Consider the following 25513-nt stretch of genomic DNA (forward strand, 5'->3'; position numbering starts at 1 on the left):
TTGCACCAGATCAGTTAAGTCTGATGCTACATTCAATCAGGTGCACTTAAACCAGTTTCAGCCATTTTCAAACTGGTTTATGTGCACTGAATATTTGTTTTGTTACAGGTTTAAACCAGCTTCCAATCACTTAAACCAGTTTATATGTAATGCCTGTCCCTTTCACTGCAGAACTGGATAACTACTGGTGCATTCCTTGCATTTCCTTTAAAGCAGCAATAAATTTTGCTTGAAGGATGAGGACGCAGTTGCCAACTTTATTACAGACTTCTGCATAAGGAGACATTTCTACTACCTCTTGCCCTTGATTTGGGTCCCTTGCCTGGTAGAACACAGGCAGCTCTCAGGGCCAGTCCAAGAAAGAGCCTTGCCTCTACAAGACTCAGAGTGCAACAGTACATGGTGCTGTCCTCTCCAGTTTTCGTTCCAGTCTGATTGATTGATTGGGTTTTTTGTTTGTTTTTTTTGTTGTTTTTTGCCCACATTTTTTAGCCTCCATTTATTGATGGCTTATTTTTTCCTACTTTTGTTTTAGTTGTCAGCAGCCAATTTGGCTTTGGGTATGGAGGGGATGTGTTCTCTGAGTCAAGTCCATCAGCTGGGAATCACCACAAGAAAGGCAGTGTATACAAAACAGAAAAGCTAATCAAAAGATGGTTCCAAATCTAAAAAGAGCAAGTCAAATCATTGTTTTTGTTGCTTACAACCCAGTGTGCTCTTTCCTAAAGCACCCCAGATGTCTTTCCTGAGCAGCAGACATTTACCCCAGAACTTTCATGGCAGGCTGCCTTCCAAGTGAAAATTATAGTTCCTCATCCTTGATGAAAATTGATTTGTGTGAACCCCCTTTTCTTATGGCTTTGAATTACCAGCTGAGAGGCAGAGCATTCACTTTTGAGCTGCTTGTAACTGTAACTAGTTCCTTAAAAATAGAAATGCATGGACTTGAAAAAGGCATGTTGATACAGCTCCCAAATTTTCATACTCCAGCTGCCACAAATCCAGGAAATCAAAACATAAAGAAAAAGCTAAGTAGCTGCATAAAGGCACTTTGCAACACCAAATCTTTTTAAATCCTGGAACAAAGAGAGCTTACCTGTTTTGGTTTCAGAGCATTTGAAACCAAAATATTTCCTTATCATGGTACTGTGGATGTTTTCATTCTGGAGCCAATGTTGGAAGAAACAGGCAATTAACTCAGCCCTAGCAAGAACAATAACCTTAAAGAACAGAGAACAAAAGATTTCTTTCAGTGGAGCAATAGAGACATAAAAATCCTTATAGTTGTGTGGGACCACATCAAACTTACATGATATTACAGATAAAGGAAAATTAGATGCTGGTAAGGTTAAAGAGTTTTCCTCGCCAAAGCAGAGCTTTCTTCTAATAATTGCGTGAGTTGGAAGATAATAGAAACAGCCCATTGCGAGAGCTATTAAGCATCACTAAGTTCTTTGCAGACTAGGGGGCTTAAAAGATGAGTTGATGTAAGTCATCCTACACAGTCTGTGGTAAATAAATTCATAGCAGACACTATGGTTCACTCAACTTAATTTTTTTATTTTGATCTACACTACACATAGGCTGTTTTAGGGTGTTCATAGGGCTCCACATTTGCAGATGAGCCATCTGCACCCACCGTTCCACCTGGAACAGGGGAGGGAACAATACTGAAGAAAACTGAAGAAATTTGTCAGTGGTCCAAAAAGAAGGTTGAATCAGACTACCTGTTTTGCTGCATATTGTCCTATTCAGCAGGTGAGTCCGGTTTGTGATTCACAGAAGGCATGGGAGTTAGCATGCCCAGCATTCCCAAATGTTTTACAGAAAGCGTAGTTTTTTAGTTCAAAACCCAGTCTTCTTACCACCACCTCAGCACTCAAAAAACCACACTACACACTGTACATGGTACATGGTACAGTCTGCACAGGCTCTATATTTATTTGTCTGTATGGTGCTGTAAGAGAGAGGACAGAAAGCTCATGCAGGCATGTTTCTGCTTTGATCATAAACTGTATGCATCTTATAGAGTGAAATGCCTGACTGCCTCAGATGGACCTGCATGCTACTGCAGATCAGTAGCCATAACCTGGATGAAGATGGACAGTGCCTTAGTAAAGCTAGCATATCTACTAAAACTGTTCACTAGACATTAACAGTGGGATACTCAGTTTTATGTTAAGGTATTTGTTAGGCGAAAAAAGTTGTTTCTGTAATGTCCCTTTAAAAACACCCCACCAGAAAAACCATCAGTGTTCTGATTGTTCTCTGACTCCTCCCTCTCATCTGAAGCTGGCAGTCTTTTAGGTACAAGGTTCAGTAACAGTACCTGCTGGTGGATGGAGAAAATCTTGCCTGTTAGTTCCTTTTCAGTAATGGAAGCATGCTTGCTGACTCGGACCTCTCTTGTTAGTAATATAGCAGACCCTAATTTTGCCATGAAATTAGCTGATTCCAGGAGAGATGTTTGTCCATTTTGGCCAAAGCCAAATGGAGAGCACACAGCAGTGTAAGTAATTAAAACTGAAGAAAAATATGGGATGGCCCTGTTACTTTGGCACATTCTGAAGACTCTTCTTACCTTCTTGCAAAGAGAGGTATCTAACCTGGGCATAAGCGATGGGGCTATGCTTTTTTGGACAAGAAATTGCTATGACAGTTGCTCTTTTGAAAGTATACTGCTTACATACCTATGCAATGTATACGTGTCACTGGTGTTAATGTTAACAGGTTGTATTACTCCTTGAAGTATGTTTTTATGCCTCATAATTGAAAAGGAGGCTAGAAGAAGCACGCATTCAATATTTCAAGCCTGCATACCACCAGTCTCTCTGTTTTAGTAGTCATGGTTACTTGCAAAATAGAAGCTGAGAGCAAACTTCTGGAGGCTTGCCTATTTTAGCCTTTGCTAGTAGAATTTTCATTACTTGAATTCATCCCTACAGAGTTGTGAGTGTCCAGATCCTGCTGTTTTTGACTGACAGGCTGATAATGCATTAAATAAACCAAGCTGGGGGCAACAGGTCCAGCAGTGTCTGTATCAGACTATGAGATATAGAGCCTTGGAGATAAATTTTCTGCTTCTGTCATCTCTGCCAGGATAGATGCTTAGCCTTGACTGATAAACCCAGACCTAAAATGTAACAAGTGCTTCTCTTAAAACCGTTCTTTTACACATGCAGAACAACAGTGGCTGTGATTAATCTGTAGCATAATAATCTTAAGGTGAGAGGGGATTCTCAAATCCAAATGTTCCTTTTACATAAAAGACATGAAAAACTTGTGGTTTTATTTTTTTAAGAATTGAACCCAAATTAACTTCATTTTCTTGACAGTAGGAAGCTTCCTTTAAAACTTTACAAGTTTCAGAGCCACAGTTATAGTAGAGTGTCTTCAGCATACTCAAAAGAGTAAATTTGTCTGATACCTTGGGGAGGGTTCAGGGGTCCATTTAAACCTTAACTTACAAAAGCTAAGGGCTGAGAGAATCGGAGGGAGTGCAGTCTTCTCTGCAGAGACCCTTTTGTAGCCTTTCACTTTTCTTGAACAGATTGCTGCTCTTGCCAGACTGTCATTCATGTTTGTCTACGTTACAAAACTCATCAAGCTTATTTTCATTTGTGACCTAAATCAGGATTTTAGCTGAAGTCTCTAGATACTAAAAAAGAGCATAGTAAGATGCTAGCCTCCCTAACCTGGTATAACTTCCGATTTTTTTGCATTCGTTGCTAATTTCCAAGATCCCTTGAGTAAATCAGTGTGCTTTTCCTGTCTGATTCATTCAGTGCCATCGTGACATGTTTGACATCACCATCACTTCCATATTTAGTGAGTTATATTTAAGAAAACGGGTTGTGACATTTTTTTAATGAATCAGGTGAAAAATGAATTTTATAAAACAAGGAACATCTGTTGCTTACATAGTTTAGATCAGCAGCTTTGGGAAATGGTACACAGAACTGAAAAGGTACAGTGAAAAAATGTGTATGTTAAATTTTGAGTTAATTGCCTGCAACTTTTTTTGCATGTAACAACAATCAGGATTGTCCTTTTGATTATTCTTGATTTCTGATGCTATAGCAATCTGGGCTGTTCCCAGTTAATTTTCTTAAAACATGTGATGGTGCTAACGTAGGGAACGATTCTAAGATCACAGTCTTATTATACTCATAGAGGGATTTTGAGTCTTTAAATCGAGCCAGTAACTTGTGTAATACTCTTTCACTTCAAAACCTCATTATGGCAGTGGTGCACAAGACCTCATTTGGCTTGCAGCATGCCTTCAACCAGGGCTTTGGCAAGGGTTTTAAGGAACACTGCCTGAAGCTATGTTCAGCCTCAGCCCTTCTAAAATAGAATACTTCGAGGTGAATACTCAAACAAGCCAGCTTCAACTTTCTGCAAGTGTTCAGGTGCATAAAATGTAACTGCTCATAATATATCTGGAAGTGAAAGCAAGTTGGACATGAGCATGACTGAAGGACTTAATTATTTCTTTTGATGGAATAGTTACAAAATTACATTGGCTAACTCTGGCTATGAAATTCATAAATTTAACCTACTGATTTTAATCGTATAACATAAAAACAAGCAAATATGTTTTACAGGTTATTAATGCTGCATTGGCTTTGGCTGCCAAACCACAAAGTAAACTAGCTCAAGAAAACATGGATCTCTTCAAAGAACAATGGGAAAAGCAAGTCCGTGTGTTGACTGATGCTGTTGATGACATCACTTCCATTGATGACTTCCTGGCTGTGTCGGGTAATAAGAGTTCTAATATTATACAAAGAGGCCACCAACTTTCTTTTGGATTTGATTTAAAAAATGATAGTTATTCCTATATTTCAGAAACTGTTTATTTTTTGCTGCATTTTGCAGATGTAAGGTCTTAGTGAAGTTGTGATTCATCTTGGTTCACAAGCATGAAAGTATAGTAGTGTGTATGAAAACAAAATGGGATCTTGATACAGTGAGAACAAGATATGGCTCAGTTGTAAAAATTGAATAAGGCAGTTTAGCTTTGGTGGCACTACAGGGTGTATAAAACGTATAGAAGAATATATTTACTGTCAATTTGCAAAAACAGCAGTGTAAATGTAATGAAAGATGTTTAATGTATAAATACATTTTAATTGACATGCACACTAGAGACACTAAAATAGCTTTACGAAGTACTCTGACACACAAATTATCATTTTAGCTCTTAAAGGCTCACCTGAGTATGAACAGATAGAAGTAGAAAATATTTTAGTGCAATTTAATTCTGAACTAGCAAAAATAAATGCGTTCAGTTCACCTTTCAAAAATTCTTCTAATTATGTAAACACAGACTGATAAACACAGTGAATTGCATTCATAGAGAAAGTGTGTTCTTAATGAAACTCTTTATCCTATAGCAATAAATTTCAATTCTGCCTCAGAATTCAGCAGATAATTCCCTTCTTTAATGAAGTACTTGCAAAGGTGTTGTCTATATAAACCAAAGTAGGACATATAATTCACAATCAGTGCAGTCCTACTAGCAGGTGTACTCTAGAAATAACTGGCATTTATTTTCATGTCATCTAATCCTCCTAGAGTTAAGATTTAAACTCTGAGTTAGATCTACACAAATTTCTACTGCTGTTACTAGTGCAGTACCAAAGATCTAATTTTCTTAATGCAAGAATAGCCTGAATGTCATAAAGGGTCTAAAAACTCCAGTATTTAAAAGGTTTCACGAAGTTGCCATGCTTGAGAAATGTCAGTTTAAAAGGTAGTTTTAAAAAAAGTGCAAGCAGCTTTTCCACCAGGAATGACCTACATCTGAACTAGATAGTAAACGTGGCGTTCCAGTGTCCCACATTGTGTACGTGTTTACGTGCTTGGTCGGTCTCTTTCTCTTTCTCTCTCATATTTAGAAATAAAATAAACAAAACTTTTGGATGAAACTTTGTTCCCTTGGATGAAACTTTGCTCCCGTGCTGAGCATACTACATGCCCAGAAGAGGCATTGCATCAGTTTACCCAGCTTGCCTAATGTCTGTATAGATTGCGCACTTCAGCAAGGCTTTTAAACACTTTACCTAATAGCTGACTGAATGCGGGGGGGAGGGATTTTTAGTGCTTTAATCTGAAGCACTGCATTTGATTAGTGTTTTTAATCTAATAGTTGATTCGATCTGCTATTAAATAAGTACCCAAAAGCCCCACTGAAGCACGCAATCTATGCAGATGTTGGGTGTGCTGGATCAAACTGTCACGCTTATAAAGTGCTGGGTTTTGGTGGGGGGGTTGTTTGGTTTTAGGGGGGCTTCACATCTGTCAGCAGCCAGAAAGACTTTGTATCTAACAACTTTGTGTGTGCAACATAGGCACCGAAATAAAGAAGCATAGTTCCAGATAAGAAGACTTATTTAAGAATTGCTGTCTCTGCAATTCCTGTCTTAATCAAGATATGCTAACAGGTCTTTATAATGTGCTTAAAACACTCAAACTGGATCTAGCCTGCCCCCTTCCTACATCCTTTCTCTTCCCCACAAAGAGAAACTAGTACTAATCCATTAGAGAGGAACAGGATATTGTCAGCATACTCTTTAATCACTCTGAAGAGTTCCAGGGTCTTGACACTGGCCTTGGTGAGACATTAGGAATTTGAAGTACCTCTCTCTGGAGCAGGGACTATGAACAAGAAGAAACATTTACCTCAAGTAAGCTCCTGACATACCAAGTGTTTTCTTGGAAATACTGGATCTTTGAAGATGCTTAAGAGCATTCAGTAAATGGACCATGTATTTATATTCATTGAATTCTTAAGATAAGTTTGAAATTTAGCAATGGTGCTACAGATTCTTTGAACTTCATTTGACAAAGACATTCTTATAATTTTTTTTTTCCCGTTTGTGTACTAAAACTGAAACCTTTTTGTATAACGTAGTGGTGGGTATAATTTTGAGGCAAACTCTAATTGGAGAGTTAAATACTTTCTTACACTAATAGTCTTGTCATAATGGGTATAAACTGAAAGGATCTGTGTATGTCCCTTATCTAGCTTGGTTCTTGACTGTTCTGCACAGGATCCTGTTTCAGGTGAAAGGCTGCCCAAATTCTGAGCAGCTGAGGTCTGCACAGGCCATAAGGCCACTTTACCCCCAAGGGTAGGGGTAGGAAACAGAAGTTGGAGAGGGGCAAGTGGGACTGGAGACCCCAGCAGCAGTGGTGGTGGGAGAAGTAGCAGTGGCAATCCTTTGTTTCGGAAGTGATCTCTTCCACAGCTCATTGATGGGTCTTGAGATGACTTAAGAGTCCAGTCCTTGAGCTACAGATCAGTCTGCAAAAGCTGTAGGTCTTTCTACAAGGCAAAGTAGGCCGCAGTCTGGACTTTCTTTCCTTTTTCTTCCTCTGTGCTCACTTCTCTGTTTCAAAGGCAAAGATGTTTTACCTTGAAGTGAAGTGCTACATGCTTGAGGTTGTGGTGCCATTGGAGTCAGTAGCCTGCTCCTCCCAGCTCTTGAGGTCAGCATCTGTTTTTTTGAGGTATGCGTCTTTGTGGCATTTCCTCTGGCTACTGTAAGATCTCGGGCCACAACTAAGCTGGGTGTAGATCATTTCTTTTGGGAGTTGAGTTGGGCATTCCAAAAAGTTATATCAGTCTAAAAATGATCAACCCAATCTAAGTTGGACTACCTTCAAGGTAGAGTTAATTTAGATCAGGTTAGCCACTTTTCAACTGATCTAACCTTCTTGGACCTTCTGTACAGTTCATACTTAGATGGACCTAGCTAGGGACCTAAGTGTGAGGTCTGCACATTGGGTGAGCTAAGTTTGAGTGGGACACGATTTTTATCATGCTCTAACCTCCCCCTAACTCCCCCAGATATCTTTGTTGGAAAATCTGTGATCTGGCTTGTATTCTTATAGTCAGCATTAAGCTGTCACAGTACAGTTCACCCTCTTGTGCCCATATTATTCACTTGGCTCACTGACATTCGTTTTATATGAGAAGGCTTTCAAGAGGTATCTGGCATCACTTGTACATTGAGGAAATATGAACAATACAATAAACCATATGTTTTGTTCTAAAAGATGTTGGATTTTTTTTTTTTTACTGATTTGAATTCCATGCTCTTTCTTCATCAAAAACTGGTCATACAGTGGGTCCTGGCATCTAGTTACCTCATCTCTGTTCAGTGGATTGTCAAAATACACACATACTTTCTGTTGTTATGGCCACATTTGATCCTCTGTTGAAATGTGAGATGGTGGTACTTTCAGAAGCTTTTGAAATAATGTCACCTGGAACTTGGTAGCCTTATGTAAGTTTAGCTCAATTTTTTTTCCTATAGAAATCCCTTCCAACCTTTTCAAATCTGACAGTCAACTCCATACACTACTGTATTCCTTTTCATTCCTAATACAGATAGTAAAATAGCCATTTTGCAATAGTCTAGACCAGGAAAGAAATGTGAGTTGGCACGATTAGGTCAATGGTAGGTAGCATTTGAAATTCTATGAAGTGACAGAATGAAAATGCCTCGCTAGCCTTGTTTTAACGTAATTATTTTTCAGTATGACACTACAACATTGAAATAGTACAGCTGGATTAGCATAGTGGTACTAGATGTGAAAAACTGATATCTAACTGTTTGAAAATGTGATTTTTAAGAGCTGAGATTTTAAATGGAGATATCCACATCCTGTAGGGAGCCCTGGAAATCTCTACTTGAGCTCTTTATAATTGTGTATTTCTTTATTTTGTTCTGCTTTTTTTCTGTGAATGTTTAAGTACGTTTTATCAGTTGAGGGAAATAGTCTTACATTTCAAATATTTTAAAAAGTAAAATGCAAACAGAACATTGGAGCGTTTTGTACTTGTTGAGTCTGGGCAAACAAACGCACCATTTTATCCACTTTAAAGAGAGGTGGGGACATCTCAGGAGCACACATTAACCAGGCCTGCATCATCCTGTTGCGATACAGGTTAGCTATATCACCTTAACTTTGACTGTGAAGGAAGCAGAGTTGGTGGTTTTGCTATACTTGTACTGCAACAGGATTATGGAGAACTTCAAATTGCATTGCAGCAGCTGCATGGGTAATATTTGCTATCAATACAATCGTACGGTCTAGTTATACCCTTTGAGAACTAGTGAGTAATACCAAGTACACTTTTATTTGTAAAAAAAGAGGAGCCTGAAAGAACTCTTCCTATTCAAATTATTGCATTTTTAATTAACTTAAATGATTATTTCCCATCTCTCCTTTAATGTTGCCATGTAGTAGGATCTGATTTTGTGCTTGTAGATTTATGCAAAAAGATTGTGCAGAAAGGGAGTAACATCCTATTAACAGGTGTTGATTCTGTTAGAGAATGCTGATGGCTTTAATGAGTTGTGGGGACAGATGGCAAATGACCCCATGTCACAAAACTGGGAGAGGTTGTCTGGAAAAATGTTGGGTATGGGCATGAGCAGTCCAGGGGGAAAACCTGGGAGCTGACAAGATGGGGGTGAGTTGAGCTGCCCTTAGTTTGTGTGGCGATTCAAGTGTGTGTATTGTTGGGTGGGAGGGGTGGGCTTAACATAATGTTTGAACTTGGTTTTTGAAAGGCAGGTGCTTAGTGACTGCAACAAACTGCTTTGGGGAAAAAAAATAAAAACAACCCTCCAAGAAGTGGTTGAAGATTTGATCCTTTTTCTTTTATAAAAGCTTTGGACTCCAAATATATTGCTGTACAGGGTAGGAAGGAAACTGTTCCCATCTAAAGTCATCTTCTTTTACCACCAGAGAATCATATTTTAGAAGATGTAAACAAATGTGTTATTGCTCTGCAAGAAAAAGATGTTGATGGTTTAGACCGAACAGCTGGCGCAATTCGTGGACGCGCAGCTAGAGTCATTCATGTTGTCACTTCTGAAATGGATAACTATGAACCTGGAGTCTACACAGAAAAGGTGTTAGAAGCAACCAAGTTGCTGTCCAATACAGGTAGGAATAAATTACTCTTTGTTGTTTTGGTTCAAAATTCATCCCCTCCAACACAGTGTCAGGGGACAGGGGGTCAGACCCATGCCCCTTGCCTCTCCTGCCTGCCCCTTTTCTCCCCTGCTGCCTGTATGCAGCCTGTGTGCACTGCTTGTGCCTGTCACCTGCCCCAGCTCCCAGTTCTGAGGCACTTAGCAGCAGTGGCAGCAGCTTCAGCTGAGCCAGGCCAGGGAAGAGCAGCAGTAGCAGATCCAGGCCTTGCTGGGTCAGGGACATAGCGCAGCCAGAGCTGAAGGAATGTGGCTGGATGGAGGGTCCAGCTGCACAGTCTTCCCTGCGCTCCATCCAAAACATACAGATCAATTTCTCTAGCCGCATGTCCCATCCCATGCTGTATGAACCACCCTGGCCGGCGGCAGGTGCTCGAAGCTCAGAAGAGGCTCCCGCTTCCTATGCTGACTAGGTGGGGAAGGGACAGGCTTCATTTTAGATGCAAATAAATACGGTGATAGGATACTCTTAACAATTTGGGCTCGGTATCAGCTATGCTCTATGCAGTATTTTCCTCAATGAGTGGTGTTTGCAGAATGGTTGCAAAATTAGGATTTTTTTTTGCTTTTTTTTTTTTTTAGCCTAAAGTTTTAGCAGTAATGAAGGATTTATTGTTCAGTGTTTTTATTATTAAACATGCATCTCTATTTCATTAACTGAAGTCAACAAGATGTTAGCATTTAGCAGTGCAAGTCTCAGTCAATGAGCAAATTTTAAAAGATGAGCTGATCACGTTGAATTATTTCACAAAGCTCAATTCTGCAGCCTCCTCAATGACTGATTGGATTAGATTGGTCAAGTGTTGCAGCTGCTGGTTACTGGTGTCATCTAAAGAATTTAGACGGGTCTTGTTCTGAGGAAGAAATATGAAGATGAGTGGACACAAATAATAAACTTCAATCTATTCCATTTTTCCCTTGAATTAATATATAATTATAAATTAAGGAAAATTAAATTACTTACATTTATTCATTTGTTTTGAAAAAGTGTTGTAAATAAATATGTCCTCATTTGCTAGCTAGAATTTGGGTTTAATGTGTGGACTTGCTGGCCTAGAATCTGTCTATGGTTCTCATATTGCACCTATGTAAACTTTAAAAAAGGAATCATGGGGGGAGAGGGAGAAGAACTATAATAAGTACAGTATTCTCCTCTTCTGTGTGAAATAAGCTCTCCATGAGGATGAATTGCCTCATTTATTTCAGTAAGATGCTAAATCTGAACCTAAAGATCAGCTGAGGTAGTGCCATTTAAACATTCTTTGCTGATGATCATACATAGCAAACACTTCTCTTGTCCCACAGTCCCTAACTGCCCTACACATCTCCCCAGGTGCATTCTCCTGCTTGCTCCCCTCCTCAGCCGTATAACCATCTTCCTTGAAATTGTGTGGTTAATACAAAAAAATTGTGGAATGTCGCTAAGTTGCGGGGGGGGGGGGGGGGGGAAGGAATTTCAAAGCAGTGATGCACTGATAACTTTTCATCTTTAATAGCCAAATGTTCTAAACTTAAACAAGAGTCTTGCAAGAGTTCCAGCCTCAGGGCTTTAGATATTATCCATCCTTCATCAGGATATGTGGCAGAGACTGGGAAGGTTGTGGGAGGCCACTGCCAAATGTCATTATTCCTTTTATGTCCTTAATTCAGTTATGCCACGTTTTACTGAGCAAGTGGAAGCTGCTGTGGAAGCACTGAGTTCTGACCCTGCTCAGCCAATGGATGAAAATGAATTTATTGATGCTTCACGACTGGTGTATGATGGAATTCGAGACATCAGGAAAGCTGTACTGATGATCAGAGTGAGTGGCTACAGGCTTTACTTATTTTAAACAGCATTCTGCTGTCACTGATTTTGCTCAACATTTAGTGAACTAAATGAATCACTCCCTATGCAGAGAAGGGAAAGGTTTTCACGTGTATCATATAAACATTCTAAATCTAGAAGCTGTTAATCAGCTTCTAAATAAAGTGTTCTTTATAGAATACTTCAGAATGTGTGTTTTGACTTGCACCTCAAACTTTGTTAAATGGATCTGAACATCAGTAGTCTGAGCTGAAGCACTAAACACCTTTGGGTTTTTTTTATAATGCAGTGGTAATGTATTTTTATTTGTATGCTGTAACTAGTGACTTGTGACTTAGGTAATTGTAGCTAGACCCTTGCTACATTCAATTTTATATTTTGATCATTTTAAGATTTTTGTGGTTAAATTAGATCTCTTTCCTTTAAGTACCTTTTTATAAGAATTTCATATTAGTTATTGAAAAATAAGATTGGGTTCCATGTAATAGCTACCCTTGTCTTTAGATGCCTTTATAAATTAGCAACGTAAATACATGTACACTAGCTTATTTTTAAAGGGCTTTTCTGTGCCTGCAGTTTGCAGACACAGTTTATACAACCAACCTCCTGAGCTTGTGAAAGTCAGCTTTCCTAAAGTTGAGGATTTCTGCATTGCTGACTGATTTGCCAGCTTTGCGATGGATAGAGAAAGTGATCAATTTGTGATCACTGTCACTGAGCTTCCCTTCGATCCTCAGGTTACTGACTGGATCATTCCCTTTGGCCAGTACCAGACCCAGCAGCACCTGGTCTGCAGACTTCTAGAGTCAAACAGAGTTCACCAATGCAAGCGAGGAAGCTTTGTGACTGATCAGATTTGGCTGAATGCTCTTCCCATGAGATGGTTCAAGTCACCCATGACAACCATGTACTGAGAGGCATGCAGCCTCTGCCAGTTCCCTAGAGAGTTCATGGTCAAGCTCTTCCTCCTGGTTAGGTCTGTAATAGACCCCTACAGTTATATCCCCTTCACTATGTTCTCCCCATATTCTAACCCCAAGGGTCTCAAGTCGTCCTCCTTGGGTGCCAGTCTCAGCTTGTAGGGAAATGTACTGCTCCTTCACATAGAAAGCTACAACCCTGACCTCCTTTGCAACATGACCACTCCCATACAAGGTATAGCCATCAATACCTGTGGTCTGGTGATAGGTAGGGTCCCACCAGGTCTCTGTTATCCCTGTGAGATCATATGCATTTTTACTTAGCAGAAGGGCCAGTTCCTCCTGTTTTGTTCCCCATGCTCCTGGCATCTGTGTACAGGCAGCTAAACTTCCCTGTCCTTTTAGAGTCCCGTCTTTGGGCTGGGGTAGGAGCGAGTTCCATTCTGTTACCTGACTTATTGATTCCATGGTTGCTACTTCCAGGGCGTCCATTAGTGATTGTCTACCCATCCCCTGGAGATCTTAGTCTAAAGCCCTGTCAAGCTATTGTTCACTAGTTGCAAATATGCCTTAGTAACGAGTTATTCTCTACCATGTAACCACAGAACACAAATACATGTAAGAACCATTGCAATATTTATCTTCTAGCTTCGATTCCTTAAACTTCGCATAACAGAGCAAAGGAAGGTGGAACTACTGTGGAAATCATAAAATGAATTCCCATTAGCATTGATATTTACCCCTTTGCAGCTTTGATGGAGCACCAATATTAGCTGGCACACCAATATCTCTTTGCCAGGCTACAAATGAATTTTATTCACTCCCTGCTATAAGTGAGGTTGCTCAGGACATGGAGGTACAGCTGCCAATTCTGTGTTTTCAGCAATTAGCAGAGCTGGCAGTGCCAGGAAACCTGGCTCATTCCCTTGTGCCCCTCATCTGTGCTGGGGAGAAACCACATCTATGATGTCAGGGTGCCATGGTTTTATTGGAACTGCCAATAGCTGAAGGCAGTTCAGTAGTGACACATCAGTGACCTAAAAAAAAGTCAAAATGTGAAAACACTTCAGTATTTGTTAGCTGAAGGGCTTTAGTTGTAGAACTAATTTAGAATAGAATAGAGCCATCAAAACAGAGATAACAGAGCACCGTTTTACAGGATTCTGTTTCAGATTGGAACACAGAAGCATCCCTGCCGTCAAAGGGAATGCTGCTGAGCAGATCGGAGTAAATAAGCTATTTAAAGTTGAAACGTAGATCGGTATGGCAGAACTCACTGACTGATGCTTCATAGTCTCTTGAAAAAGTCCCTCTTGCCTGATAACTTCTTTTGGTTTCTATTTTTTGGTTGTTTTTTTTTACCCAAAGCTAAAGTTAATATACTGAATCTATGGTGGGGGGAAGATCTTGTTTTATTGATAAGTATTTAGTTTCTTGCCTCCCTGTTTAAAAACAATGGTATCAGCCACATAATAATTCACCTCAGTTGGGTGGTGTTTTTGTTTCTTTTTGTATATGTGTGTGTGTGGTGGGGATGAGACTAGAGGATACGTTAAGGTCCAAAGCCTTCAGACCATGAATGCCTTTTTAATGTTAGTATCAGTTTTTAATCTTTTTTCAATATTTTTTGCTAATTAGGCATGTTACAAAACAAAAGATTTTCCCTCTGCTTTAAAGAACATCCTGTAAATTCCTTTTCCCTGGCTGTAGAGGTGTTCACTCGTGTGTTTCAGCATATTTATTCTGGGAATGAAAGGCTTCTCTTCTGTGATGGAGAGGCTCTAGAAAACTCTAGGTTTAATATCCAAATAATGTCTTTTTGGTGCCAGTCAGTTAATGTGATCATCAATAATCATCATTTGCATTGCAAGATAGCTGATCAGCATGGCTCCTAGTTTTCTGTGATAAAAAAAATTCCAAAATGTTCTGATTTAAAACAAAAACAAACCCCCAAATCCATATTTTTCCATGATTAAAATGAAACACCACTATGTACACACATATGCATGCACATATGTGTACACACACATATACACACCCACACAGATCTAGTGGCATTTTGTTTTAATCATGGAAAAATGTGGATTTGGGGCTTCTGGGGGGAATTTGTTTTAATCAGAAATTTTGGATTTTATTGGAGAAAACCAGGATCCTTGCTAATCAACACGTTTATAAAGTGCAAATTGTAGGCAAGAGATTGGCTGGAGTAGTGTGTTAAGATCTTTAAACCTTTTCATAACAAACTTGCATTTATCAAGTTTCTTATAATTTGAGCTATGAAAAATGATCATGGAAAAAGTACCAGCTTAGACAAAGATGTATTATTTTTACTGTTAACAGATGTTGTTTAAACTTGTTAAAAAATTTTCTGTAGTTTTAGCTATACCCTCCTAGCAGTAAAAATAACCTCTAAGTGAGCTGGAATTAGGTCAGCTGTGTTTAGCCTACAGCATGAAAGTTGGTCCTACTAACTACAAATCTGAAGCTTTTCCCGTAAGCAAAGAGCAAATTTTGGTTTACTGTAGCCATTGTTAAATCTACAGCTACTTTGGTTTTTAATACTTCTAAAAAGTGCATCCACTGCTGTTGTGAAACAGGCTTTAAAGTTTTATGGGACTTCATCTTTGGGATCTCTGAATAAAGCAGTTTAATACAAGATAGGGTACATTCTGCTGTCTGATTAATGCAGCTACCTTGTTCAGATATCCAAGACCTTGAGAACAACACTCCTAACATTATTCCATATTTAATGTAACACAGCCTTTTATAAGTGCACATTGCCAGTTTGAGCAGTCTGACATATGCAGCCATGTAAACAAAAACAAAAAATGTTAAAAGAAAAAAGAGAGAGAGAGAATCCTCACTTGTCTTCAGATGAAAACCTTAGATAATCCACTCTATTTATCCCATCTCTTCTCTCTGTCTAATATCAAACAGTTCACAAGACAGTATTTTTGTTGGTTTTGAGAGGCAATTTCAATTATGTTGATCTTAGCTTTGACATGTTGAATTATATCTTGTTTTTTCTTCCCTCAGACTCCTGAAGAATTAGATGATTCTGACTTTGAGACTGAAGACTTTGATGTCAGAAGCAGAACAAGTATTCAGACTGAAGATGATCAGCTTATTGCTGGGCAAAGTGCTAGAGTAAGGAAAACATTTAAGCACTACATCCCCTTCCTTAGAAGAAAAGCTTTAACTTGCTCTGGAAACCCAATTCAAATCTGTCACTTAAGAAGCTTGGTCTTGTGTCTTCCCCTTTTAGAAAATGTTAGGTAAAAAAACTGACATTAATCTCTTCTCTTCACCTGCCTGAAAAGAAGGTTAAGTGAAATGTTACACCTGAAAGGTATCAAAAGTCTGTCTTGTTTTGGGCATTGTGAAAGGCCAGAATTCTCTGGATGCTGATAAACTTTTTCATCACAGATCCAAAATAGCTGCCTCCATTTTTAATGAGGTGGGATTTTTTTTAGTGAGGAAATACCATATTTACTTGAATGTAAAATGACTCTGATTATGAGTTGATTTTCTACCCCTCACCCTGCCAGTAACTAGATTCTATATATGGAAAAATTATCAGTTTGATTATAATTGTCCAGGTATAGAATCTATTTATTGGAGGTTTGTCTTTAATTTGTCCCCCTCCCACTGCTACAAAGGGGGAAATAAATCTGGAGGTCAGGTAGCCCCTTAGCTGTCTACCTACCTACCCTCTCCCCCGCCCTCTCCCCCCCCCAAAAAAAAAACCTTCCCCCTTCTGCTCCTTCCCTTACTGCTTTACTGTAAGACCCTGCTCTGCTTGAGCACATGGAAGTGAAAAGCAAATTTGAAAAAATGACCTTGAAATAAACATAGCTATAGTAATTTGTATATAGTACCTATAGCCTCACATGGCTTGAAATGCTGTTGAAGCTGCTGAAGCCAAGCCCAGTGAATTACATGGCAAATCATTGTATTTTTTGCTACTTAAAGTTGTGTAGAATCCCTTTCTACACAACTTAAATTGGTTATTAGTGAAAATATTCTAAAAAGCCACCATACAAATGACTAAGGCTGTATGGAACAATCACTTTTTTTCAGGCTATCATGGCTCAGCTCCCTCAAGAACAAAAAGCTAAAATTGCTGAGCAAGTTGCAAGCTTCCAGGAAGAAAAGAGTAAATTAGATGCTGAAGTATCAAAATGGGATGACAGTGGAAATGATATTATTGTTCTAGCAAAACAGATGTGTATGATCATGATGGAAATGACAGACTTCACCAGGTGAGCTTTTTTCATCTATGTAATCTTGTAAACATATTAACTTGTTTAAGGGCATTTATTGGCTGAGTAGTTGGTAGTAGTACTGCATGCATTGCAGTATTGCAAATGCAGTTCTGACTGTCAGTGCAAACATTTTAAATCCCTGCCTTCCTTACAGCTTTAGTTTGCCTGTAACAGATTTGCCTGTGTAGCTGTCGTAGAACAAATTGACAAATTGTCACACAGTGCCCACACAGTAAAATTGATTTAGCTAATCTGCAGATGTGCTGTAACTACCACCTGTCATTGTTCCTTGAATTCTCCCTCCTATCCCCACTCTGTATCCATCTGTTCCCTTGTATTAGTCCCCACCCCAAAGAACAAATAATTTCTGTTCTGTTTGTACAGCACCTACCTCTGTGGGGTCTGAAGTGTTGCAAAAATGGTGTTAGTTTGGATTATTGTTATCAATCTTGAAACACCTTATTGCATTTTCAGTTAACTTTAAAGGTTTATTCACCAAGTGCTTTCTTAGCACTTGATAAAGCATTCAAAAGAAGGTAGCTGCAGCATGATTTTCTGACTTCTGAAATGTTACCTTCTATAATCTTCTGTATTCGTTTTTGAAACAGTAGGTAAAAGTAATTTAATGAAAGTAATCTTTTTTTTCATACAACAAGCCCTTTATAAAGTTGATGCCTAAAGCTTTGTAAACTCATCAATACTATATGACTTAAAAATGAGAGAATTATATAAGTATTTTTAATGATTCCCCATGAGCTGCTTGCTTTTATTGTAGAGGTACACCTTACCCAAGCAAGTACAATTTACTTAAGGAGTCTGTTCAGCAACAATACACAGAATGAAAAAGAAACAAACACAATGAGGTATGCAGTACCAGAAGGTAAACTCTTCTTTGCTCTGTGTTTTGTTTGTTTGTTTTTAACAGAGGTAAAGGTCCACTAAAAAATACTTCAGATGTAATTAGTGCAGCCAAGAAAATTGCAGAGGCTGGATCGAGGATGGACAAGCTGGGACGTACAATTGCTGACCATGTAAGTTCTAATTCATCTCAGTAAGCGTCCAATATAAATTAGGCGTAATAAGGCATCTTTCCTAGTTTGGATCCAAAAAAGCTTGGTTTTGATGTACATTATCTAATTTTTAGAATTATTTGCTGAAAAACTCTTTTGATCATGTTTTCAATTTCTCCATTGCTCATCAACACAATCTACAACCCACAACACATGCAGCAAAAATTGTTCAGTGATTTAAATTTAGGACTTCCAACTTGCACAGTAGCTACACACTTGCTTTGCTTCATGTTATGCAGTATCTAGGTCAGTTTCCTTAAATAAGCAGAATAGAATAGAATCTGGTTTTTATATAGCTTTTGTCATACTCAGGATATCCCTGAGTGCCTTGCTAAAGCAGTGATGGGACTGTGTAGGCAACACAGTCATTATGCTCCTAGCAATAGGTCAGACATGTTCTTGATTTTAATTTTTTTTTTTTTTGTGGGGCAGCGTTTGAGGGTGAAGTTACCACTTGGAATTGTATCATGAGATCTCCAACATCTCTTCTGCATGTCTGGATAGAACTAGTTTTCATGTTATCCAAAGGGAAATACCCCTCACTCCTGCTGTGTCAGCATAGTATGTGACAATGGGTTATCGGGCTGTAGCCTGATTAAGTTGCTTAAGGAACAATGTACTATTTGTGCCATCTCCATTTAAGGCACCCACATCACAATAACGAACATAATAAAAATGCTTTAAGCCTTTAAGGTTCTTATCAAAGAATCACAAAGACCTCTCAGGGCTGACTGTCTGATATATCTGTCTATCCTATTCAGCTCTGGTTTTAAAACACTTTTGCTCAACACAAACTTATCTCAAGTCCAAGTTCACACTCAAAGTGATACCTAGAGCAGGACTGTTGAATTTCTAAGTGGCCCAGGGGCCACGTGCTGTGCAGACACAGGCAGCCCCCTGATCACCCCTTCCCTCCCAGTGCCCTGGTGCACTGTAGGCTGTGCCATTCCACCCTACACCCTGGAATGGAGGCCAGGATTCAGAAGCTAGAGGTGGGAGGGAGAGACTGGAGACCCTGCTGCTGCTGCAATTGGAGTGATAGGCAGTAGTGGCTGAGGGGGAGTTTGGGGCCACTAATTAACCCCTCACAAGCCATCTGTTAGACATCCCAGCACTAGAGAAACTTCCACAGATGGTCATAACAGTCACTGCTCAGAAGGGGTCCCAAGATACAGGAAGGTCAGGTTTGAGGTTTACCATTAGCAAATGTGAATTTGTACAGCTCTGACTAATTTTTTTCAGTGGTCTTCTGAACATGAATACATAGCAGGAAGTTGAAAAGCAGGCATATTTCATTAAGATTTAAAATAAATGAAGAGTTCCTTAATGTTTCATCTGGTTTCCAGGGACAGCTGTGCTAAACTTAATTTATTAAACAACTCAGGGGTGTGATGGTAGAGAGGTTGTTTCCTGTGAGTATTTCTTATTCCAGTTTCTATCAGCAGTGGGTGGAATTATGACATCAAACGAGTCTTTGAAGCATCAGGAGATGCTGTCTCTTCAGGAAAGTAAGGCAGTATTCCAGAAACAGTTTGCTCTGAGATGTGTTGTGAGGCCTGGCTCAAGTCCTGTATTACTACGTAGTCTGACAACTGCATCCTAGATACAGGTCCTGAGTGTAATGGAATTTCATCTCTGTTCACACAAAAGCATACCACAAAACTTCAGATATATATTGGGTTACTTTTATTAGAGGAAAAATCCTTGGTTGCTGCTTTTCTTCAAGAGAATAGCCACAGAGGTTGGGGAGATGAGCCACTTCATCATTTTGGCAATATATATTTTTTCTAAATCCTGCATTCTTCTTCCAAAGCTTTCAGCTTTATATTTCATTGGGCATGCTTATGTCCTCCTAGAAACATGAAGTAGCCTGTTCAGTGTAGAATTATTTAAGTTACAGAAGACCTGGAAGGGGGTATTAATACCTTCCTTTACCAGATTCACCAACTGAACAAAAGGAAGCATTCCCATGTTCTGTTAACCACATGACACCAGGTGAATTGTGACCCCTCATGTAAGTGTGTCAGGAAATCCTAACTCCTTCTGTCAGGTAGTTTTATAACACATTTCCTTTGAAGCCATAAAAGCTATTATCTGAGATATTTCAAGTAGGTTGAAAAGTGTCTAGCCATCAGCTTTCAAATTTTCCCAAAGGTATTCCATCTTTCACTTACAATAGCAGGCTGCTTTTTTAAATGGGGGGAATTATTAGGAAGATATGAATACCACAAAACTAGAAGTGATTGCAGCAAGACGGGGACTCTCAATAAAATTTGTTCCTCTGTCTATGCTGGAACACTTAAAAGGCACTGACAGTATTTCCTTCGCTTCCTCTCTTTGATAGTTGTAAGTTGTACATCAATTGCAGCTCTTAAAAGGTTGTATGTGAAATCCAAATGAACTGGTTGAGAAGTTTACGCATTGCTCCAGTTTTCCAATAAAATGCTGCAGTAACTTCTAGCATCCACAGTGACCCTTCCTAATGCTCAGACAATATACAGGCTACTTAGGGGAAAATATACTGTAATATAGGTTTACCACTTTCTCATTTGACAGGTGCTGTCCAGGACCATATTGTTATCCTGCAGCAATAAATGCTTCCTACTAAATGTTCTTTACAGGTTCCATAAATAGAGTGAAAAAGCCAGCTGCTCTTCATGCAGTGACTTTGTCTCTGGGTCACTGGCACAGCATTATGGTTTAACCTACAAACTAATTACAATAATATTTAGAGTCTCAGTTGGGGGTATTATTCTAAAAAAGTAAGTTCCTTTTCCTGCCAGCTTGAGGCTATTGATTTTGTTCTGTTAATAAGCAAATTCCATTTGGAGCATTCACTTGGTGTTGTTTTTTCTTTTCATTAAAGAAAAAGGATGGCTCCTCTTTTTCTCTGCATGTGTATTTTCTCCAGTTGTCAGTCTGTATGATGAGTTATCCTGAATTTTAACAGCCAGTTTGGTTGAGCTTTTCTCAGTGCCACAGCAAGTTTTCCAGTTATGAACTATTAGGAACTAACTGATAAGTACAAGTGACATGATCATACTTGATCAATTTGGTGATGGGAACCTCCTTGATTGGAACTATGCTAAAGTAAATAAGTGTGCCAGCTAACCAGAGACTGTGTACTGGACAGTAGTTGATACTAAGGGTGTGCAAAGCTTCGCTCACCAATTGGACTCAGAGAAGATTCAGCCCAATTCAGAGGCCAAATCTGTGAATCAAATGGGAAGACCGAAAAAACCCTATGAATTGATTCAGAGTCTCCAAATTAATTCGGGAAATGATTTGGAGATGTGGAGATTCGGAAGGCAGGCTTTCAGGGGAACAAACTAAGAAGGAGGGGGAGCAGGGGAGGAAAGACTGACATGTGTAGCTGGCCAGTGACTGTGATCTTTCCCTGAGTCCCCTTCCAGTGCTCTGGGGGTGGGACGTAGAAACAACATATTAAGCCTCTGTCTGCTGCCTTTCTTTCCCTGTTTGTGAGCTGTTTCTGCCTGAGCAAAAGAAGGGCAGGTGGCTGGCCCAGAAGCAGGTGGGCGGGCAGAGATCTAACCAACACCAGGAAGGTCACTGCTGTTTTCATCCAAATCTGCCTTAACATACACAAGTGACATGAGTTTTGCTTTTGGCAGTTTGAGGTGCAGTTTCCCAGAAACCCCTGCACCTATATCCTTGAAACGTGGTAGACTTCACACCCTCAGAAGGGGCTACCATCCCTGCTGTTTTCATCCAAATCTGCCAAAAAATGACAGTTATAGGTATTTCAGTGATTCCCCATTATAGCCTATGGCCGAATCACCAAATCTCTCCAAATCAGCTCCAAATCTTTTGAAGCCGATTAAGCCTAATTGAATCAAATACTTCCCTATTCACACAGGCCTACTTAATACCATAGTGAAGATTCAACAGAATTACCCAGAGCATCTACTCACTGACATTCCTTATCTGGTACGTTGTCTTTTCCTCAACAAAGTCACTGATCTAAGCTTCCCATTTCTCGTTGAGTAACTGTGTTACTAAAATGCAACATGGTTTTGCCACTGATGTTCTATTGATATATGTGGTGGAATCAACCCATCGGTCCTATTCCTTACTCATCTTGGCATTTGTTGTCTTGACTGCTGCTGAATATGTAGCAGCCCTCATTCATTGAGTTGTCCACAGAGAGGCCAATGTCTATTTTCTGAGTGGTTTCAGTGCATGTACAATCAAGTAAAGTGTCAGAGCAGTTCATATCATTCCTTCCAATGTGCAATATTTTGCATTTGTCAACACTGAAATAAATCTGCTGTTGTGCAGTTCATTCACTTGTCCTTGTCAACTGAGCTGTTTGGAAGATGGAAGACATTTTGGCAGACATTCAAAAAAATGATTATTTCAGCTCTTCATCAGCTTTTCAGCCAACTTTCCAGCCATTCTGTGAATTTTTTACACTGCTCTCTAGTCTTTTAGCTTAAGTACTAAGTGACCACAAACCTTGTTCCCCACAAGATGTGAACAGCAAGGTAGCAGCACCCCTATGCTTTCCTTTCATTTAAAAATGTGTGACCACCTTCTGGGGTTAGAGGAGGATGGCCTCAGACATCCCTTCAGGTTTGGCTAAATCTGTCAAATGCCTCTCTCTCATATGACTGTGTCTTTTTGGTAGCATGCCAGAAATCCTTACTTTTGTCATTACAGTTGTGAGTGTTGCTCATAGGCTCTCACTTAAGCAGTCTGCTCACAGAGTAGGATCTCCAGATAAGACACAGTCTGGCCTGAGGAAAGATGTCCTAGCCTGGGAAGGAAGAGACAATGAATTTGAGTTCTCTATCCTAACTTATTCCTTGGAGTTCTGTCATAGCAAACCAAAGTTTGGGCTGCTTAGCCATGGTATCAATCAGATGATTTTTAGCAAGAAATCACATGCAACCTTTTCGGCTTGTGTTCACAAAGCTCATTTTGAATTTTGACTGATTGCCACGCAAGTTGGCTCTGCCAGTGCTTTCCACATTACACTAACAGTTCAAGGTTAATCCTGTTTAGAAGTTGTTTGGACAGGGGAGGGTTTTCTTTTTATTTCCTGCCTCCACCATATCTGAGCCCAACTGCAGTACAGTACAGTCTCCAGTAACTACAAAGTATCCATTTTACAGCTAACTTCTTTAAATCTATCAGATCTGGGTGTTCCCGGACACACCAGCACTTCATCTTGCTGCCACACTGACATAAGGCATGAGCCACAATCTCGGGCCAGTTTGAAATAGTATTCAAGAAGAGTTATAGAATTAGTTTATCACTATTCATTAATGCAAGGTACATTCGTGAAAATTACAAACTAGTCAGAAGGGACCAGCAGGCATTGGGGAAGTCCCTGTTCCACCGAGCACTACCAGGAGTGACCAGGAATAACGGTCACAAGCTGGCAGAGGGTAAATTCAGATTAGACATCAGGAGGTGCTGCTTCACGGTCAGGGCGGCTAGGATCTGGAACCAACTTCCAAGAGAAGTGGTGCTGGCTCCTTTAAGAGGAGACTAGATGTACACCTTGCTGGGGTCGTTTGACCCCAGTACTCTTTCCTGCCATGGCAGGGGGTCGGACCTGATGATCTGCTCAGGTCCCTTCCCACCCTGCAAACTATGGAACTATGAAGAGTAAATGAATCTGATGCACGGACATTTGATGAGTTGCTATAATTTGAGATCCTGGGATGCAAGGTGCTATGTGTCCCAAGACTTCACAAAGAAAGTTTCAGTGTCCTGCATGATATGCAAAGGTACCTGTTATAATTAGCAAAACTGATACACAGGTGAGAACTTCCCTAGAATTGCACAGCAGATGGAAACCCAAAAGCATCTTCTGCTGCTACCCCTTGAATGGCACAACGTACTGACCACTGTGTGCACTTCTCTGTATCTTATTCTACAGCATCAGCATTTTACAGATGCTAGGCTTCACAGGTTATTAGTACAAGCTTTGTTCCTTGTTTACAGGATTTAAATATGGGGCTTGAACTCAAATGCATGCCGTTTTTGAGAACTGTCATTTAGAAGTAATCCAGATGGGTAATGGCCATTCATCACTGCACCATCCTGTGTTGTTTTCATTACTTGTCCGTACAAGCAAATATATATTCTTTATGATGGACCATAGCTGAACAATTTAAGCTTTCTTTGAATTTCATAATATCCCAACAGTTGATCTTTAATGACTGCTATTCTGATTTTTTTCAGCATTCTGAAGTAATTTTTTTTCTATTGTCAGTGCCCAGATTCTGCTTGCAAACAGGATCTTCTAGCCTACCTACAGCGAATTGCATTATACTGCCATCAGCTGAATATCTGCAGCAAAGTTAAGGCAGAAGTTCAAAATCTCGGAGGAGAACTGGTTGTCTCTGGGGTACGTAAGTCAGCTGTCTTTCCCATTTCATGTTTGTTCTTTGCAACTTGAACAATTTTCTCTGTTTGGATTTGTTGTATTAAAACTTGTAGACTTTTATGTACAGGGGGAAAAAAAGCTTGTGGACCTGTGTCCAAACCTGTAATGCTGGCAGATTTTATAGCACTTGAAGGCAGAATTGGTGTCTTAACACTGTTTTTCTAAAAGGAACTCTGTTGAAATAAAAATCTTCAGGATTGGAGGGGGGGGGGGTTGTTTAGGTTTTTTTGCACTACTTTACTAAACAATAACGCTTAACAAAAAGTAACACTACCTTTTTATAGTGTTCTGTTTTTCATGGGGTATTTTGTTTTAACCTTAATGGGACTAAATTGTTTTAATCAACATAATATTATGTGAAGTTCTTAACCTACCTCTTGTCTTTATACAGACTGTACATTTTGGCCAGTTGGTCTGTAATTCTCCGGGGATGTCAATATTTCAAAATAACCATGCCCTGAAGAGTTCCAAGGTTTTATTTTAGTTGCTCTGTTACTTTGTGACAGCTGAAAGTTGCCTAGGGCCAGCCTCATTCGTTAGCCTAGCTATCAGTTCAGAAAGCATGCTCCTGTGTTCCTGGTACTTCACAGAATTCTTCTGGCTGAGAGGAATCTTCATGATGCAGATTATGTGGGAGGGAAATGAAGCAAACTTCCCGATTTTCTTTTCCCAAGCATGTATTTACTATAGCCAGGTATATTCTAATAGGTCATTTGTGCCTTCATTCGACTCCTGCTATGATGCAAGGTGGAGGGCAAGTTAATGTAGGGATTAGTAACTCGTAGTTCTGATCTTCTTTCTGAGTTGTTCCCTGTACTGTGCAGTTTTTCACTTTGCTGTCTTTTGCCTTGTCAAGTGGTTGCTGGATAGAACATTGGACTAAGGATTACATGATAGAGAGCTGAGCAAAATGACACTGCATAAGACCACAGCTAGGGTATAACATGCTTCTTTAAGAAACTTAACATCTTCATGACAGAGATGGGTTTCTCTGCTACACTTCCCACTCTTGGCAGC

The 25513-nt window shown here is 39.6% G+C and overlaps 1 protein-coding gene across 2 annotated transcripts in view; it reads left to right on the forward strand.

Annotated features, from left to right (window-relative positions):
* CTNNA1 (catenin alpha 1) overlaps positions 1–25513 on the forward strand; it is a 179234-nt gene that overhangs the window by 150051 nt on the left and 3670 nt on the right. For both annotated transcript variants that reach the window (XM_090064372.1, XM_090064371.1), the window contains 7 exons: positions 4608–4764; positions 9769–9969; positions 11667–11818; positions 15780–15890; positions 16824–17005; positions 17934–18039; positions 24323–24457. In XM_090064372.1, the coding sequence (XP_089920498.1) occupies positions 4608–4764; positions 9769–9969; positions 11667–11818; positions 15780–15890; positions 16824–17005; positions 17934–18039; positions 24323–24457 (1044 nt within the window). The remainder of the gene's footprint in view (positions 1–4607; positions 4765–9768; positions 9970–11666; positions 11819–15779; positions 15891–16823; positions 17006–17933; positions 18040–24322; positions 24458–25513) is intronic.

Source organism: Crocodylus siamensis, chromosome 10, assembly GCF_052110815.1.
Source record: "Crocodylus siamensis isolate JL-2025a chromosome 10, ASM5211081v1, whole genome shotgun sequence".
Classification (NCBI taxonomy): Eukaryota; Metazoa; Chordata; order Crocodylia; family Crocodylidae; genus Crocodylus; species Crocodylus siamensis.